The sequence below is a fragment of the Ursus americanus genome, chromosome 11, assembly GCF_024610735.1.
Source record: "Ursus americanus isolate L20-20 chromosome 11, mUrsAme1.1.p, whole genome shotgun sequence".
In the NCBI taxonomy this organism is placed as follows: Eukaryota; Metazoa; Chordata; class Mammalia; order Carnivora; family Ursidae; genus Ursus; species Ursus americanus.
Genome location: NC_142137.1, coordinates 72,594,062 through 72,614,764, shown reverse-complemented (window position 1 = coordinate 72,614,764; position 20,703 = coordinate 72,594,062). Strand labels below are relative to the sequence as shown.

The 20,703-nt window shown below is 39.1% G+C and overlaps 1 protein-coding gene across 1 annotated transcript in view; it reads left to right on the top strand.

Annotated features, from left to right (window-relative positions):
• The window catches only part of PDE10A (phosphodiesterase 10A), a 285,459-nt gene that overhangs the window by 251,441 nt on the left and 13,315 nt on the right, over positions 1-20,703 (top strand). The window contains exon 19 of the mRNA XM_045805465.2: positions 19,066-19,177. Coding sequence (XP_045661421.2) covers positions 19,066-19,177 — 112 coding nt within the window. The remainder of the gene's footprint in view (positions 1-19,065; positions 19,178-20,703) is intronic.

Sequence of the window (20,703 nt, the reverse complement as noted above, 5' to 3'; positions counted from 1 at the left end):
AGGTGCTTTGCATTCTTCCTCCATGATCCATTAAGTACAGATCATAACATTTCTTTTTAGAAGAGTCTGTTTTCAAGTTTTTAGAAGCGATTCACTCAGGTACCACAAACACAAAACCTTAGGATTACAAATGACTACAGATATGTAATAAAGTTTGCCTCTTGAAGAACATTACATACATATAATATAATGGTATCCGTTCCTTTGATTAAGCTACTGTTGTGTGTGATTCAGTTTATATTCAAACAGGGGCAGGTCCAGATTTTGCAGAGCCTGAAACTTATACAATTTTGGAAACCCTGTTTAAGGAAAACAGAGCTACCTTATTTTCACCTAGGGTGGTCTGAACACATTGCCAGGGCCTCCCAGGATCATGGAACGGGTCAGTGTCGTGAAGGGCCACAAGGGTTCTTCCTAGCACACCTTCCTCTTTCTGTAGCCCATGGGATGCCCATGACTTACAATCGTCATATGTCTGTGCCTGCAGCAGGTTTTGTGTGTAGTTCTTGTAGAAACAGGTGTTTGCTTACAGTTCTCTTTCTTATGGCAGTTATAAGATTGAGAAAATATACCCTGGATGAAAGTAGCCTTTGGCTTGCTGAAACCCATGTGCCTATATATATATATATATATATATATATATATATGGTAGGTTTTAAGTAAGAGTCATGTAATTAGTATCATGTTTCTTGCATATATTTTTTAGCAAAATGATTACAATAATAATAATTTTAAAATAGAAAATTTAAGAATCTAATTTCAAATAGTGTATGTGGTGCTTAATGCATATATGTGTGTGTATTAGTGGTATATACTGTCTTCATTATGGGTGATTAATTAATTTTTGGACAGTTAATAATTTTAAAGATAATGCATGTTTGTCTTAATTCAAAGAATGCAGAAGTGTATACAAGAAGAAGAATATTCTGTTCTGCACTCCATGCCAGCAATCTGTTGAGTATACTATCATCCTATACACTTTTCTGTGTTTATTCAAAGCTCTGTGTTGGGGTGTGTGTCTGTGTGTGTGTGTGTGTACACAATATATATACACAAATATAGTGTCCTCTTTTTTAAATAAAAATGTGATTATACCAGATGCATTCCTTTTTTCTAAGAGTTATATAACATCTTGTAGTATGGAGTAGTATATACCCCATACTATATAAAAGCTTGTTAAAGCTCTCCCCTGATGGTAAGATACTTCTAGAATTTTGCAGTATAAATAAAGCTGCAATAACTTTGCTTATTTAGCCTTACCTACTGGTCCTCTAAAAATATATACTGTGTACTGCATGATGCTAGAAATTTATAAACATATAAACACAGTAAATTTTCTAAAAGGATTGTGGAAATTCACACTCCTCCTGACATGCAGGTGAAAACTGTTGCTCGTTAAATGTGCCGTTTTCTGATAGCTGCCCGCTTTACGGACGGCTTCATGTTTGTTAACTAGTCATTGTTCCGACTTCTAGGTATATGCCTGTTCAGAGCTTTCGCATATTTTTTGTTGAATTGTTTACTTTTTTTTATAAATCAGTTTGTATTGTATATTTTATTAAGAGTACTAAAAGTTTCTCTGTTATGTGTTACAAATATTTTCTTCAGGTGATTTGCAAAACTTTATTCAGATTTTCTTTTGACTATAAAGAAATTTAATTTCATGAGGTCAGATCTCTTACTTGTTTTTATCAAATCTGGCTGTCTTGCTTAAGATGACCTCCCCTGTCCTCACAGTAATATAAATAGTACTTCATATTCATTCTGTGTATTTTTATAGTTTTGATTTTCATAGTTAGATCTTAGTTCTTCTGGAGTTACGTCTTTAATTTATTCCTGGTGGGTTGAATCAATGCCATTTAATTAATAATCCATTTTTTCCACTGCTTGAAGTTTTCATATAAACTTGGATAATTGTTTGGGTTCCTTAAGCCATTTAAATGCTAATTAACTAATCCTCGACTGTGGTCATACTGTTTTGATTACTGTAACTGTGTTGAAATTTATCATACATACCTGGTAAGATAACCTTCATCTTTCATTTACCTTTCAAAAATTTTATGGAAATTGTTACTTAATAAATGCATTTTAAAATATTTTTTATTAAAAAATTTTCAAACTTACAACAATTTTAGAACTTACATATTGAGATGTACAACTTACACCACTACCTGCTCTCAAGAATTGTTAACATCTTACCATGTATTTCTGCCTTTCTTTTTTCAGTGTGCCACTTGAATGTAAATTGTAGACATCATGACTTTTCTGCCCCTCATCATGAATACTTAAAAAAGAAAAAAATACTCTGCTGTCAGTTAAACATAGCCACACTGGCACTTTGATTGTAGCTCTGCTTATTTCTTCACTTGAAAATGGAAGTATATTGTCTTCAAAGGCATTGGCATGAGTCTTTAATCCTGACAAGATTTTATAGTTTGTCTACACAGGTCCTGTCGCTTTCTTGGTAAAAGTATATAGTCGTTTTACAGATTTTATCACTTGTGAGTATATTTTTCTCCATTTTTAAATGGAAATACAGTTTCCAGTATAAATATTTTTTTAATTTTCTTGATGTGTTTAGAAACTTTATTAGATGCTTACACATTTATATTTGTTATATCTTCTCCATGATTTACCATCTTATCAATGTGAAATTAATCCTCTTTTTTTGTCTGTAATACTTCTGTCTTTAAAGTTTTCTGTGTTAATAGCCACACCAGGTTCTTTATGCTCACTAGTGACATGTCACATTGTTTCCAGTCCTTTACTGTCATTCTGTGTCTTTATATTTAGAGTGGGTCTTGTAACCAGCAGTAGTTGAAACCTGAAATCACTAACTTCCTAATGGACTGTTCAGTCTGTTCCCTTTTAATGTTACTATATTTGATTGGTTGTCTCATTATCTTACTTGTGTTCTCTTGACCCCTTGTTCTTTGTCCCTCCTTTCCTGCCTTCATCTGAGGTAATTGGGTGTTTCCTTCAGCACTTTGTTCTGTATCTCCTACTGTCTTCCATTGTTACACCTCTTTCTATTTTAGGTGGTTGCTCTTGAGTTTACAGTCTTCACGTTTATCAGTTGCTTTGAGTTAATATCATTCTATTTCCATACAATGTAAAAACCTTAAAAACCAGTCCATTTATACCCCTTTTTGTCTTTTATGCTCTTGTTAAGTATGATACCGATAAATTTGTTCTATATCCTATAGGTTGTGAATATTTAAAAATTAAATAGTCAATTGGTTACCAAAGAATTTTTTTAAGAGAAAAATAATCTCTTGTATTTTCTCACATATATACCATTCCAGTGCTTCACATTCATTCGAGCAGTTCCGGAGTCAGTGGTCATTCCTATTGTTATTCTGTATATAACATGTCTTTTTATTCTGGCTGCTCTGAATATTTTCTCTCTCTCTTTGGTTTCTAGCTCTTTGTCTGTAATGTGCCTAAGAGTGGTCTTCTGGTTGTGGATCCTGCTTGAGGTCCTTCCTCTGAGGTTTCTGGGACTATGGGCTGCTGATTTCAGTGAAATGTAGAACAGTTGCCACCATTATTTTTCTTCAAATATTTTTTTCTGTCTCACTTGTTACTCTTCTTCTTCAGCTCCAGCTACACAAACGTGATAGATTACTTAATGCCGCCTATCGGCTGTGAAAGCTCTGTATTGTTTTTTTCAGTCTTTTTCTTCCCTGTACCTCAGTTTGGGCAAGTGGCTATCCTGTGTCTTTAATCCCAGTGTTCTTCCCAGTCTGTTGTTAACTCCATCCAGTGATGTATTTTATTTTATGTAGTGTGTTTTTCAGTTCTGAGATTTATTTTTGGTTCATTTTTATAGCTTTTATGACTCTCTTAAAATTCTCTATCGCTTCACTCTTTGTATTCAAATATATATTTTTTCTGAAGATTCTTTGACACATCAGTTATTTAAAAATTCTTGTCCACATTTCCACCATCTGAGTTTTCTGTGAATCTGTTTAGTTGAGTGTTTTTTCCTCTGGATCATGGAATACATTTTTCTATTTCTTTATTTTATTTATATATTACATTGTGGATAATATGCTCTGTCATCTTTCTGGATTATGTTACCTTTCTCTAAAAATAACTAACTGACCTTTATCCTGGTGGCCTGTTAAATTTCTCATGGATCACCCTGCACATAAGGGAATATGTGCCTCTAAGCATTTTTAGGGTGGTTCTGTTTCTGTTTTGACCTTGGTCCTTGGGTCACCAAGGGTGTGAGGGGAATATGAATATAGATTTGGGGACCACCATCACTGTGGCTCTCTCTTGGTTTCACTTGTGAATTCTATCAAACATTTATAGAAGAAATACTATCGATCTTACACAAAATGTTTCTGAAAATGGGAATCGGAACCACTTACCACCTTATTTCATGAAGCCTGCATAATCTTGATACCAGCATCTGACAGATACCTTACAAAAGTAGTAAATTAAAGATCAATCAATATTCCTCATGGACATAGATGCAAAATTAATTATAACTAAGTATAACAAATTCAATCACATATAAAAAACATAATAAAGCATAACAAGTGGATTTTATCTCAGGAATAGCATTTGCTAATTAATTCACAGGAATAGAATAAAGAAGGAACACTATGTGATCATTTCAAAAGATACAGAAAAAGCTTTTGACGAAAACGTCTCTTGATGGGGGAAGATATCTGAGCAAACTAGGAATACAAGACTTCTTTAATTTCTTAGAGAGCATCTTTGAAAACTCTGTAGCCATTATGATGATAGGTGATATATTAAGATCTTCCCCTCCAAGTCTAGAAGCAAATGAAGGATGCCCACAATGACCACTTCTAATCTACTTTGAGCTGGAAGCCCTAGCCAGTGCATCACATTGAGAAAGAAGGAAAAAGCATAAGAGTTGAAAAAGTAAATCTGTCCTTATTTTTAAATGACGTGCCATCTACTAAAAAAAAATCCTAAGAAATCTCCAAAAAGTCTGCTAGACTTAAAAAGTGAATTTAGCAAATTTATAGGATACGTGATCAATATTTTAAAAAATCATTTATTTTCATATATGAATAACTTTGAAATTGAATAAAGCAATTTTACTTGCTGTGTCATTTTTTAAAACATACTTGAATATGATATATAAGTTTAACATGATATTTAACATGATATATAAGTCTCTGTACTAAAAATGTGAAACATATGAATAGAGTGATATGTCATGATTATGAATGGCAAAAATCAGCATTGCTAAGATATCGATTCTCCGCAAATATTCCTCCAAATGTGTAATCCCAATTGAAACCTTAGCAGGCTTCTTTGTAGACATTGACAAGCTAACCTCAGAGTTATATAGAGATAAAAGAGATCTAAAACAGTCAAAACAAGGGGCGCCTAGGTGGCTCAGTCAGTTGGGTGTCAGCCTTCAGCTAGGGTCATGATCTTGGGGTCCTAGGATCAAGCCCCACATTGGTCTCCCTGCTTAGCAGGGAGCCTGCTTCTCCCTCTCCTTCTTCTGCTCCCCCTGCTTGTGCTCCCTCGCTCACTCTCTTAAATAAATAAAATTTTAAAAATAAAATAGTCAAAATAATTCTGTCAAACAAAAGCCCAATTGGAGGACTTAACACTACCTGATTTCAAGGTTTACTATAAAGTACCAGTAATTAAGACAGTGTGTATTGGTGTGAGGGTGAACAGATTGCAGGAGACACACTATGTAGCCTGTTGATTTTCAACCAAGGTGTCAAGAAAACTCAATGGAGGAATGGATAGGATAGTCTTTTCAACACATGGCTCCTTGAATTACTGAGGTTTCCGTTGGATGATAGACCTAAATGTAAAAGGTAAAATTGTAAAAATTTCTAGAGTAAAACATAGGATACAGTCTTCATGATCTTGGGTAGGCAGAGATTCCGTAGCACACAGAAAGCACTAACTTTCAGAGATGTTGGTCAAAGGCTACATGAATTCAGTTGTAAGATGAATAAGGTCTGGGAATCTAGTGGATAGCATGACAATTATAGTTAATTATAGTGTATATTATCCTTGCAGTTTGCTAAGGGACTAGATCGTAAGTGTTCTTATCATACACACATACAAAAAGTAACTATATGATCTGATGGATGTGTTAATTTGGTTGTCGTAATCATTTCACAGTGTATATGTGTATGAAATCATCACATCGTACCACCTAAATATGTACAAGTCTCGTTTATCAGTCTTAGTGAAGCTGGCAGAAGCAAAATGTAAGCACTAACCTTCAAACAAACAAATAATAGATTGGACCATATCACATTAAGAACTTATAATCTTCAACCTTTAAGGAAGTGAAAAACCACGCAATGTGAAAAATATTCTCTGTATTTAGGTCTTCCATAACTCTTAACAACTCAATAATAAGACAGTAAAAATTACATGAAGGATTTACCTTTTACATTTTAAATTAAAATGTGAATGACCTTAAAGGAGGTTAAATGTTAATACAAATGATATAAAGTGAAATACAGTGTATGGAATGTCTCTCTGAAATGTGAGTACTTTGGACCAGAGGCTCCTGAGGGATTGGCCAGCGAGGAGTCAGAGAAGTGAGCAGAAGCACACAGAGACCCACAGCTCCACGACTACGGATTGTTACAAGCCGAGCCTGGGCCAGGTGTGGGATGTGCAACAAAGTACAAGACAGCCACTTGCCCTGCTACCGCCCGATGCTTCCAGTCTAATGGGGAGATTGACACGTCAGTGAAATAACTTCACAACGCACAGTTTAATTATAGCGGTGGCAAGTTCTGTAAGGACGCAAAGGGGTGTTTGACTTCATCTGACGGAGTGGAAAGGTTGTGGAGAGAGATTGGGAAAGGAACAGCTATCTGCATTGGCCCAGCTTAGCTCTGGGCCGTGAATATCCTCAAAATAAAATTGTGTTCTAGGAACTGTTATGGTTTGAATTGCATCCCCTAAAAAATTCCTGTGTTGAAATCCTACTTCCCAGTTTTTGGAGAGATAGACTTGAAAGAGTAATTAGATAAAATGAGACTATATGGGTGGGTCCTAATCCTGTATGACTGATATCTTTAGAAGAAGAAATTTAGATGCAGCATGACAGGTGGAAGACCGTGTGAAGACACAGGGAGAAGATGGCCATCTGCAAGCCAAGAAGCGAGGCCTCATGGTGTTCGGTAGGAACCAACCTTGCCGACACCTTGATTTCAGCCTTCCGGCCTCCAGAACCGTGAGACAATAAATTTCTGTTTAAGCCACGAAACTTGTGGTACTTTGTTACAGCAGCGCTAGCAAACTAATACAGAGGCCTACGTGATTTTGTGTCTTCTGCAATCAAAATTGCGCAACTGCCCCTGGAGGCAGATAGACTTGACTTTTGCCCCTGGAGGCAGATAGACTTGACTTTGGGGATGGAAGATCCTGGCCAGGCCTAAAGACTTCACTGGGCCTTCCTGGGTAGGGGGCAGCCCCACTCTGTGCCTGTTTGGCCTCCTTGTCCTCTCTCATCCCCATCCAGGTAAATTTGCACAGACACCTGTCTTCCCTCTTGAATGGGGAGTGATTAGGTAAGGAGACATCTACCAGGTCATGGTCTCCTGATCTTCTAACCTTGGATCAGGAATAACAGTCCTGCAGGAAGGACTTGGGTTCATTGCTGGGAAAACAAACCCCAGGAATCTCACCTTTTAGCTTCTCAGTATGGTGGGGTATAGTGATATTCTCCAGCCATGACTTATGCAAGGTATCATGGAGAAGGGAAGTTAAGAGAGTCCAGCTTATTTTCACAATAGCATTACATAAAACCAGAAACTCTGCATGATTTGATCCTGTTTGTAATCAGAGCTGCCATGAACTAATACCCAAACCAGCAGGACAGGGTGAGCTCTGTGTCCTGACTCAAGCTGGGCACATGTAGGCATATAGGCCTGTATACAGGGTGGGAGCCTTTGAGCTTCACCAGAAAAGGCCATCATCCTTCTTTTCCATTTCTTGGACCCTTGCAATCCCATAGTTGTCTGCCTTTTCAGTGAGGACATCATCAGAGCTGGCCTGTGCCCCTTCAGCTAGCCAGACTCAAAGATTCTGAGAATGAGACTCACTGTGTCCTGGTAAGAAGAAACCGGCCAGGCTATTGGGAAGGTGAAGAATTTGTAGACATGCCTAGAACTGAATACTTTTCCACTCCCACTCTTTATAGGCTGGAGCAAACACCTTTTGCAGCAGAAAGGGACAGGTGGCATTTAGGAAGTCCCAGACCAATGAGGGGAGGGGACGGCAAGAAGGAAAACAGGCTCTACCATAGACTTCAGGAGGTCAATTGATGCCTCGTGGAGGGTTGAGGCTTGGCCAGGGGCTTATGCATCATACCAAGAGTCAGAAGCTGGGAGAACTCAACCATCACCCTGTGCTTACGGGCCAAGCATTCAGTACTTTCAGGCACATCAGCCTTTCCATCTGTATGCTAACACTGAGTACCGAGTGTTTATAAAGTGTAATGCCAGCAGATGAGGAGAGCTTCAGGATAGTAACAGATTATTCTTTGTTATCCATATGCAGGAGTATTTTAAGTTGGTATTTTACATTTAGGTCTGTGATCCATTTTGAGTCAATTTTGGGGGAAGAGTTTAAGGTCTGTGTATAGATTCTTTTTTTTTTTTTTAATATGTGGATGTCCAGTTGTTCCAGCACCCTTTGTTGAAAAGACCCATCTTTGTTCCATTGTATTGCTTTTGCCTCTGTCACAGTTGATTCACCTATATTTATGTGGGTCTATTTTGGGCTCTGTTCTGTTCCATTGATATGTCTGTCTATTCTTTCTACACTACCTCACTATCTTGATTACTGTAACTTTATAGTAAATCTTGGAGTCAGGTAGTGTCAGTCCTCCAACTTCATTCTTCTCCTTCAGTATTCTGTTGGCTATGCTGGGTCTTTTGCCTCTTCCTATAAACACATATTTCATTCTGGGGAGGGGGGATTCTCATGTAAATAGTAATTTGTTTTTAATTTCAAATTTCACTTGTTCATTGCTGGTATATAGGAAATGACTGCCTTTAGTATGTTGACTTTGTATCTGTGACCTTGCTATAAAAATTTATTAGTTCCAGAAGCATTTTTATTGGTTCTTTCAAACTGTCTACATTGACAGTCATGCTATGTGTGAACAGTTTTATTTCTTCTTTTGAAATCAGTATACCATTTATTTCTTTTTCTTGTCTTATTGCATTAACGAGGACTTCCAGTAAGTAGTGTTGAAAAGGAGTGATGAAGGAGAACATCCTTGCCTTTTTCCTAATCTTAGTGGGAAAGCTCTGAGTTTCCCATCATTAAGTATGGTGTTAGCAATAGGGTTTTGTAGATATTTATCAAGTTGAGGACGCTCCCCCATGCCTAGTTCACTGAAAGCTTTTATCATATAGTGACTGTTGGATTTTGTCAAATGCTTTTATTGCATCTACTGACAGGATAATGTGATTTTTTTTTAGTCTCTTGATACGATGGGTTACACTAACTGACTTCTTAGTACTGAACTTGACTTATATACCTGGAATAAATCATAATTGGACATGTATAATTCTTTTTATACAGTTTTATATTAGATTTGCTAATATTTTATTGAAGATTTTTGCATTTATGCTATGAGAGGTATGAGTCTGTAGTTTTCTTGGAATGTCTTTGCACAGTTTTGGTATCAGGGTAATGCTGGCCTCGTGGGATGAGAGGAAGTGTTTCCTCTGCTTCTGTCCTCTAAAAGAGATTATAGAGAATTGGTATAATTTCTTCCTTAAATGTTTGGTAGGATTCACCATCTGAACACATCTGGGCCTGGTACTTTCTGTTTGGGAAGATAATTATTTCTTTTTAATTTTTATTTTTTTTAATATTTTATTTATTTATTTGACAGAGAGTGAGACAGTGAGAGAGGAAACACAAGCAGGGAGAGTGGGAGAGGGAGAAGCAGGCTTCCCGCTGAGCAAGGAGCCCAATGCGGGGCTCGATCCCAGGGCCCTGGGATCATGACTAGCCAAAGGCAGATGCTTAACGACTGAGCCACACAGGTGCCCCCTGAAGATTATTAATTATTGATTCAACTTATTAACAGATATAGGCCAATTTGGATTATCTGTTTCTTTTTGTTTGTTTCAACAGATTGTATCATTCAAGAAATTGGTCTGTTTCATGGAGGTTATCAAATTTGTGGGCATAGGATTGTTAAGAGTATTCCTTCATTATCCGTTCAATGTCCTTGGCATCTGTAGTGACATTCTCTCTCTCACTTCTGATGCTAGTTGTTTGTATTCTCTTTTTTTCTTAGTTAGACAGGCTAGAGAGGCTTATTGTTTTTATTGATCTTTTCAGAGAACCAGCTTTTGATTTAGATTTTCTCTATCGATTTCCTGTTTTCAAGTTCATTGATTTCTGCTCTAATTCTTTTTTTTTTTTTTTTTAAGATTTTACATATTTCTTTGACAGAGAGAGAGCACACAAGCAGGGGGAGTGGCAGGCAGAGGGAGAGTGAGAAGCAGGCTTCTCACGGACTCAATCCCATGACCCTTGGATCATGACCTGAGCCGAAGGCAGGTGCTTAACCAACTGAGCCACCTGGGCGCCCCTGCTGTAATTCTTATTATTTCTTTTTCTTCTCCATTTGGATTTAATTTGCTCTTTTTTTTTTTTTCTAGTTTCCTGAAATAGAAGCTTAGATTTTTTAGTTTATATCTTTATTCTTTTCTATTGTATACATTTAATGTTATAAATTTCCCTCTAAACACTGCTTTCCTTACCTCCCACAAGTTGTGTTGTGTTTTCATTTTCACTTAGTCATAAATATTTTTAAATTTTTCTTGATTTCTTCTATGACCTGTATGTTACTTGGAAGTGCTTTGTTTAATCAACAGGTATTTGGGAGATTTCCCAGCTATCTTTCTGTTATTGCTATCTAGTTAATTCCATTGTTGTCTAAAAAGCATGCACTGTATGATTTCTATTCTTTTAAATTTGTTAAGGTGTATTTTGTGGCCTGGAACATGGTCTGTCTTGGTGAATGTTCCACGTGTGCTTGAAAAGAATGTGTTTTTGACAGTTTAAGTCATCTACAGATGTCAATTATATACAATAGTTTGATGGACTTATTGAATTCAAACATGTCCTCACTGATTTTCTGCTGTCTGGATCTGCCCATTTCTGATAGAATGGTGTTGAAATCTCCAACTATAATTGTGGATTTATCTATTTCTCCTTGGCAGTTCTGTCAGTTTTTGCCTCATGTATTTTGATGTTCTACTGTTAGGCACAGACAAGTTGAGGATTGTTACATCTTCTTGGAGAACTGAGCCCTTCATTATTATGAAATGGTTTTCTTTACTGCTGATAATTTTGCTCTGAAGTCTGTCCTGTCTGAAATTAATATAGCTGTTCCCATTTGCTTGTGAATAATGTTATCCTGATATCTTTCTCCATTCATTGACTTTTGATCTCTATGTGTCTCTATATTTAAACTGGGTTTCTTGTAGACAACATATATTTGGGTTGGGTCTTGTTCTTTGGTCCATTCTGATGACCTTTTTAAATTGGTCTATTTAGACTACTAACATTTGACGTGATTATTGATATAGTTGCATTAATATATGCCATGCTCGTTACTCTTTTCTATTCTTCGCAGTTGTTTTTGTTCCTATTTTTGCCTTCCACTCTTTTTCCACCTTTTGTAGCTTTAATTGATTATTTTATGATTCCATTTTCTCTCCTTTCTTAACATATCATCTATATTTCTTTTTTTTTTTTACTTTCTTTTAATGGTTGCCCTAGAATGAAAGATTTTTTTCAGATCCTAAAGCCAAAAAGAACATGAAGTTTTGCTCAACATACTTAGATGTAAGGAAAACCAAATTAAAACCATAATATACCACTACATGTTCAGTAGAATGGCTGGACTTTAAAAGACCAACAATACCCAGGTGATGGCGAGGATGTGAAGCTACTAAAATATTAACATACTGCTGGTGGGAGGATGAAACGTACAACTGCTTTGGAAAGAACTTTGGAAGTTTCTTACCTAGCTAAAGATATGCTTGCTTCGTGACTCCATTCTCAGGTTACTCAAGAGAAGTAAAAGCATATTGTTCATACAAAAACTCGGACACAGTGTTAATGCAGCCTCATTCATAGCATATCTAAACTGGATGGAACCCAAATGTCCAACAGCAGGTGCCTGGATAGACAGGCTCTGGCTTTTCTTCAATGGAATACTGTTCTGTTCTGCTATTTAAAAAGTTAGGAACTGCTGACTCATGCAACAACATGGATGGTCACACAGACATTTCGCTGAGTAAAATAGCGTAGTACATGGAAACATGTCTGTGATGCCCTAGAATAGGCCAGATGAGTTCATGGTTCTAGTGATGGTGATAGAACTGGCAGCTGTGGGCATCGGCGGAGGGACACTGATTGGGAAATGCGTAGGAGGGGTTTCTGGGTGATGAAGACGCTCCTTGTCTTCGCTGGTGTGGTAGTTTGAGACTGTATACATTTCATACTCCTTGAACTTTATCCTTCAAATGTATGCATTTTATTCTATATAAATTACACCTTAAGTATGAGAAACAAAAATATACCATCCAGAAATATGATTATGTGATAACCATCTTTTTTTCATGTGTTTTGTCCTTAAACAAGATAGAGTATGTCCATTCTATCAGTAAGTCTTTAGATGAAATCATTAAAAAAATAAATAGAATGGTCTTTAACTCACCAGATGAAATCACATCTCCTTTCTGAGGGAATTAGGAGTTGATGAGCTCATAGAACAGCCCATAGAATATGCGTAGTGATGAGTAAGCTTTTCACCCAGTTTAGAATTATTAGTGCATGAAATAGTCGCACATTCGACGTGTCTTTGGTGGCCTTCCGTAGACGTCTCTGTGGGGACTCTGTATCGATGTATGTAAGAAATCGCACATTTGGAGCCGTTTCATGCTGTCCTTCAAGATGGCAGGCGTTGTTCAGGTGACTTTCTGCAGGTTCAGAGCTGCCCTCGTGGCTGTTGTTGCAAACCCTTCTCTCCATCTTCTAGAGCCCCTTCTTACGCTCGCGTTTACTCAGACGTCATTTCCCTATGACTAGGTGTATGTTCCACCCGCCATCCTTGTCTTGGACGTGCGTTTGCTCCTGACACTCCCCGGAGGGCATCACCTGTTTCTCCGGAAGGCCTGCAGTTTGTGGACACAGTTCACCTCGGTGGTAGAAGATAGCTCCGCTGGGCACTGTACAGAAGGGACAGCTCTCAACTCCAAATGTCGCTAGCTTTTGTGTCTCACTCCTAGTTGTCTTGCTCACGTAGTTCTCTGTCCAAAAGAAACATGAGCAACTGCCTCCTTCCCTGATTCCCCTGGCCATTAGCACTGCTGCCGTGCAAGGGGCACGTTTCTCCCTTGCTAGCCGGTGCGTATTCACAGCAGCCAGGGGCTCTCTGCAGACTGCTTACAAAAGGGTGCTTCTCCAAAGCTATTTTTTTCTATTAGTTAATGGGTAGTCTATAAGCTGGAAATATATATATATATCTATATATATATATATCTATATATATATATCTATATATATATATATCTATATATATATATTAAAGATTTTTATTTTTATTTATTCGACAGAGATAGAGACAGCCAGCGAGAGAGGGAACAGAAGCAGGGGGAGTGGGAGAGGAAGAGGCAGGCTCATAGCAGAGGAGCCTGATGTGGGGCTCGATCCCATAACGCCAGGATCACGCCCTGAGCCGAAGGCAGACGCTTAACCGCTGTGCCACCCAGGCGCCCCTGGAAATATATTTTTAAATAAATTTTGTTGTTTCTGTTATTTTACTTTTTACCTTTGCTTATCAGTGTAGTATCTTTTTTTGATTATGAATTGTTCTCTTTTAGAGAACCTCTTTTTTACTTCTAATACATCAATTTATCTGATATTGCTGCAATGTCTGTACTTAAATATATGATAAAATTAGGTGATAATTTTTGTAGTTATCAATTATAATTACTCTGTTGCATAGTTGATAAACGACAGACAGTGGCTTCTCTCTTTATACCTAGAATTAATACTAAATCATGAAAAGATGATACTCATCTGAGGAGATCAGTGGCAGACTTTGGCAAGAATAAAGTTACCTAATGTCTAGAGAAGTGCATCCTTTATTTAAATTAAGAATTTCTGTCTACCTGCCGCAGTAAATGCATGAGGGCCTCATTCTGCTAGGTAGGTTTTATGTTTCATCTGAAGAACTGGAAATGTAGGGAAACTAAGTTCTAACGTGAAATTGCTAATGTCCTCACTTGATTTAAAGTTACACACGGTAGCGCATGTTGCTATGTAAGGGCTCCCAATTCTAGAACCTAATACAATGATTTTGATTTTTACTAGCAAATCCCTCTGTGACACACATTTGCTCAAGAGTGATTCCCCTTTGACATGTAATCATTTTTCTCTTGATATTTTGTGAAGAACAACAACATAGGATTCTGTAAAATTGAGAACTTGAATTTCAAGTTTACTTTATGAGCTCATCACTGTACCATGCTTATGCTTATGTCAAAGAGTTATTTGTTATTATTTGTGTCATTTGCAACAGTGGGAGTCTAACATCTCTTCTATGGTTTGGGCTCTGCAGCTGTTCAAATATTTTCAGAGAATCCTGAGTCTGGCTTAATGTTTCAAAAATAGCCACAGTGGTTTGTATTATCAGAGAAGTAGTTATCATAAACATGATTTTTTAAAGTTACTTAATACTGTGATTTAAAATTCTTTGAAGATGAGTTTAAAAACAAGATCATTGAAATGATAATTTAAGGGGGGAAATGATTTAACCTAGTCTCTTTTCAAATATTATGCATGATGGGATTTTGTAGTGAAACAGAAGATTTAAAATAAGGCTAGATAGTAGTTTCTAAACAAAGCATCCGCTAATACATACCCCAAAAGCTTGCTCTTTACTTAACCACTGGCCCTAGTTTACCCATCTCCGCCACAATTGTAATGAAGACCACCTCGTAATAGAAACCTGGTCTTCAATTAGCTCTTTGTGGACAAGCGTTCTAAGATGAGCAGGCCTGGATTTATTTTCCTTTTCCTTTTTCTTTTTTCTGTTTTCTGTGACAGTTTTGTGCTGGACTGTCCAGACACTTTAACCTGGGTCCCCAAACGCTAATGGAACAGATGTTGTTAGGTTAGTAGAAAGTTTGACTTTAAACCCATTTTTCTATTGATACATGAATGAAGAGGTGTAATTTGATATTTAAGTTGAGTTTCATATATATTTTTCAGTGTGAATGACAGCTTTCTCGCTCTCCCCTCTGGGGTACTCCTGTCATCTGAGTAGCCTCTGTTTGGCCTCCAGGTCCACTGACCATTTTTCCACTTTGACCTGTAGAGGCTGGGTCACCCAGCTTCCTTTCCCTCCCTCCAGCTTCTGTCTAGATTCAGAGACTGGTGGCATTGACAAGAGAGGGTGGGAGGAGAAAGGGTTGGTACGTTTGCTCCCCTGGCTTCACCCGCTGGGCCCCTGGCTTCACAGCGCTTCTGGGGAAACCTATGTATCCTTGCCCCTTCGGGCCCAGGGTGGAGCCTGCCTGCTGCCACCGACCCTCGGTGCCTCTCCGTCCTTGGCCTCCCTTCAGCCCATCAGTCGATCCTCCCATCCCCCTGGGTATGCTGTCTCTTTCACATTAGGACCCTGGCTGATAACCTTGGATTGAAGTAGGTAACGTTACTGTGTTTTAAAACTGGGCCACATTATTTGGGAGGCTGGAATGAGGTCAGAGCCTAGTGAACAGTGAGGGTAGAGAAATCTTCCTTTTTGAGCTCACTGTGGGAATTAGCCTGTCATTCAGTCTTTTTGAATTCCAGATGATGACACAAATGAGGACTTGTAATAATAATCATATGAGAATTCATTCCTTATGTGTGTGTGTGTATACACATATGTAAATATATAATATATAATCTTCATATCTCTACCTCCAATCTTTTGTAAAGTTACTTACATGTCATCTGGTCCAGCTGCATGTTTCTGCTTTTCTTTCAATAGGACATCGTATCCGTGGCTGATGAACTTTTGTGGGGGGGTGCATAATGGGAGTTAACCCACCTGAAATCCTGTATGCTGTGTGGTTTCCTCTCGTTTGGTAAAGTTCTGTGATTCTGTGATCCCTGATGTGGGCGGAGAGTTGTAAGATAGGACGGCCCTGGTGAGAAGTCAGAATGTCTGCACACCCTGATAGATCCCGAGTCTTTAGTTCCGCCACCTGGTCTGGGATTATGCATGGGGTTTGAGGAGAAGGGAGAAGAAGGGGGAGCAGGGGGGAGGGGCTTTGTCACCTTAACTCCTGCAGATGTCACTGTGCTTCACTTTGGCTCTACCTGACACCCTCCTCCTGCCCCTGTCTCCCCTGCTGCCATCTGAATCATGCTGCTGTCCTCTCTCATTGCACTACCGTGGTCTCCTAAGTGACCTCTCCCCATCCTCCCTTGCCCCTACAATTGCACAAGTCGTTCTCCACCAAGATCTCTCTACAACGTGGAGCATGTCACTCCTCTGCTCACAGCCTCCGCTGTCTGACCGTCTGACTTGGAATGGCAGACTCCCGCCTCGTCTCCAGACCGGGCAGCACCCCATGCTGTGCCTCCCCCCTGCATGGGAGCCAGGCCGGCCGCTGTCCTCAAGCACCCCATGCTTCTTATTGACACATTAGGACTTCCACACCTGCTCATCTCTCCTGGGACTCTCACCGATCATGGTTCTGACCCTCCTACAATAATTTTTACAAGCTTGTTCAATGAAATTTTTTACCTTTATTTTCTGCGTGTCCATATTAGAATGTCAGTTCTGTAAGAGCAGGGTTACTTGATGCCTTACTGTAGCTGTGCCTGATACATGGAGGTATTCAGAAACCTCTGGAATAAATGGATGTGGTCAAACTCCCTGAAATTACTTACCAGAGAATCATCTATGACATAGGCATTGCCTTGGGCTCTGTGCTGTTTTTGCTGACTAGGTTATACAAGATCGGACCTAGAGTTTAGTTAGCATACACGCCGTCCCTTTCACTGTTGGTTATTAGAACGCAAGATGAATTAAGCGTCTATCCCAGTTAGACCTGCATTGCATTCATGGAAAGAAATAAAATGATTCCAATTTACATTACTATTTCCAGACAACCATGACCACCTACCTGATTTGTCATTAAGAGTAAAAGATAAGTAACTTATTAAAGGCATTTAATAAAAACCTTCTTACCTATTTATTCCTACTGTTTTGGTTACCAGTAAAATAATTACTGTTGAATTGTTTTGTCTAAGAAATTTTGACACTGAAGTTTGAACGACAACCGGGTCATAATCTTTTTAACCCTAATTGTAACCATGCTACCTGTGAAGTCCCATCCAGGGAGAAAATTGGTTCCTTGTGTCCTACAGTGCCCAGTTCTGTTAACATTTCTTGTTTTGTGGATTTACGAGATTAAGAAGTTTTTTTGAGGTAAAGCTTGTTAGAATGTTTAGCCAACAGAAGTAAATGTTGAGATATAGATGTGAATATAGATTAAACGAGATTGAATTATTTCAATGAAATAATTATGAATCTTATGAAACAGAGTCATAGTTTTATTTCATGTTGTTTCTGTTTAATGAATTCACCTGTTGAAAAACAGATAACAAACTTGTTCTTTTAGAAGCCCAAATCCAGAAATATTCTTCCTTTAAACCACAAAGTGCTTAGGAAACTCCCTCATCAAAAAGATACGGAATTTCCTGCTCGCGTCAAGTGATTTGGGTCTTCACACGGCGTCTGTTCGGGGCTCTCATCAGCTGCTTAGTCTGCCCCAATAGAGACATGCTCTTAAGAAGAGCAAGGTTGTGGAAGTGACCCTTAATCAGGGAAACGGCCTAAAGGAAGTGGGCGCATGGGAAATCAAAGAGCCTTGCAAGTGATCAGCATCCAAGACACGGTAACAGACCAAGCAGGGTCCCCGCGATACACAGGAATTGGTGTGCAGGAGTGCCACTATATCCGAAACTGCCAAAGCGATGATAGGCGTTCTTAATACGCCGTCTGCCTTGGTGGGGAGAGGCTCAGGACCCAGGGCAGGACCGTGCCCCCAGATGGGGACCATCTGTGGGGCTACAAGCAGTGAGGCAGCCTTTAGCAGCGGCGGATTCCTGAGACTTGTTGGAATGTACATATGAGCTGGAAATGGTCACATCTCATTCGTTACATGGTTTTGTATCTGTCTTGATAATTTGCCTTTTAAAGTATGTAATTTGCTTCATAAAAGTCTAAGTCAGTATATTATAATTCCTTACTAATTAGCAGTTCGTGCCACCATTAAGCATGGATTTCATTAGGGCAACCACATGTCACTAGACCAAATCCATTAAAATTGTAGGGGTATGTCCGTTTGAAGTCTTCAAGCAGTTTTATCTTTTTCTTCAAGAGGAAAAATTAAACCAAACCACATTTAGAAGAAAGAAGTCAAAATGTGAATGCAAAGCAACTGAAAAAGAGAACTCATTCCATTTGGGGGTTAGAGTTTGCAGAGGGAGTGGAGGCAGCTCCCGACACCCGTCCTCCGCGCTTGGAGGGGAGAGCGCGCGGAAAACCTGTGTCTGCCCTGGCCTTGTCTCCAGCTGCTTTTGCCTTGGGGAGGTCATTCATTTCTCTGCCCCTCGCATTTTTCTTACATAAACAAAAGGATGGGGCAGATTGTTTCTTCAAGGTTTCTTCACCCTGTACGTTGGCAGAACTCCCTGAGGATTTAGGTGCCCGCAGAGCCGTGCCCACACTGTTTTGATGATAGCAGTAAAACCAGGCAGCAGGGGCGCCCGGTAACCCTTCAGGGGGCAGTGACAGAGGCGACCCCTGTCTTTCCAGGTGAAGCAACACTGCTCTTTCGTTCCACTTACTTCCCTGCCTACTCTCCTCCCGGTTGCCACGTAATGCCTACTATTTAAACCTTATTCCTGAAAATGCACGAGTCTTTCTAGCGTTTATTGCAAGAGTGCAAATGCCACACTGACCCATTTTGTGTTGTTGTGTTCTAGAGATCGTGTCATTGGTTTGATGATGACTGCCTGTGATCTTTGTTCTGTAACAAAACTATGGCCTGTTACAAAATTGACGGCAAATGATATATATGCAGAGTTCTGGGCTGAGGTATGTTTTTGATTTTTATATGAACATTAAAAATGAGAAAGTCTGATGAGAAAGTAAATGTGTGGGCAACAATGTCTTAGTAGCTCAGGTTGCTAGTTACTTCAAAAAACTACCGTCAGTCCCTTGTAATAGAAGAATTAGCATTTCTACACAGATGTAAGGACATTTATACAGACATACAGCCCGTGATATTGTGGGTCCCTCATTGTCATGGGCTGTATACTTCTGCAGCTGGAAATTGGGGACATAATTACCTTGTACCACAGACCTACAAGATTCTGTAACTATTCCAGATAGTTCAACTGCAAATTATGAGTTCCACAGAATGTGTGGGCTTTTCACTCGTGATACTCCTGACATGTGAGGCAACCATGGAACTTACTTTCATTAATAACGTTTCTTGACTGAATTATCTGAATTATCAGAAATGCGTGTTTTATCTCTCAGTTTGATTTCCGAATTGTCTGTGACGCAGTAGAGCACTCTCTTGTTCCGATGAACCCACAAATACCCGGCCCCCTGCGTGGTCGAAGAGTACTTCAGGGAAACAAGTGAAATAAGATGTTTGTGTACCTCATTCGGTTTGAAGAAGTAGAAGTACATTGGGAGGGCGGAGAGCCTGGTCGTGGCTGATTCAGACCATTCAGCCTCACCTGTATTAAACAATGGAGGTAAAAAGTAAACACCAGCCATCATTCAGTTGATATTTCAGTAGAAATAATTTATAACGTTGAATTTGTTCACAATGGCGAAGCCGTAAATGTTTGTTGGGTGAGAATCACAGGCCTGGAGTTGATTGTACCCGCAGTGTTATTTCTCCAGAGTGCCTACACGTTGTGCATGCAAACTCTTCCATGGTTTTTTGTATTATAGTGTGTATCCCAGAATCTAGTTTCTATCAGACTCAAGAAGGTTGTTTAGATATACATGTCTGAACTGTATCCCTGACTTTATTATCCGTTAGCTTAATTTGCATACGTGTCTAAAAGTAGTAAGCTGAAGCACATTCTGTAAAGATCACATAAGGAAAACTGGTCTGAAGCTAGCTTACTGTTTTGCAAATAATTTTATTTAACTGATGTAATTCATACTTTCATAACTGTATTTGTATTCTAAAATACGAATGAAAATGTGACAGGTAGGTAGATTTTTTCCCCTCTCTATTCTGTACTGATTAAACAGCCCACCAAGATTGATTAAGCTCCCAAAGTGCTTATGGATGCTGTCTTCAGGGGCCTCGCAGTCCATGGGGGGAAGCAGTGGTCATCACTGTGTCTTGCTGGCTCACCTCCCAGATGTTCGCTAGGTCCCATCTCTTTCCACCACCCACCCCCTCTCCCTGCGGTAGGACTTGGCCACCTGGTGCCTGAATCACTGCAGCGTTCTGACCAAGGTCCTGCCTTTTCCTTAAGAGTCAGCGTAACAGTCACATGAAGTGAGGTGTTTGAGTCCTGGTGCTGGAGACGGGCATCCTGCCGTAGCACGTGGGATCAAACCTCAGGCCAACTTTGTGACTCTCCTCTGTG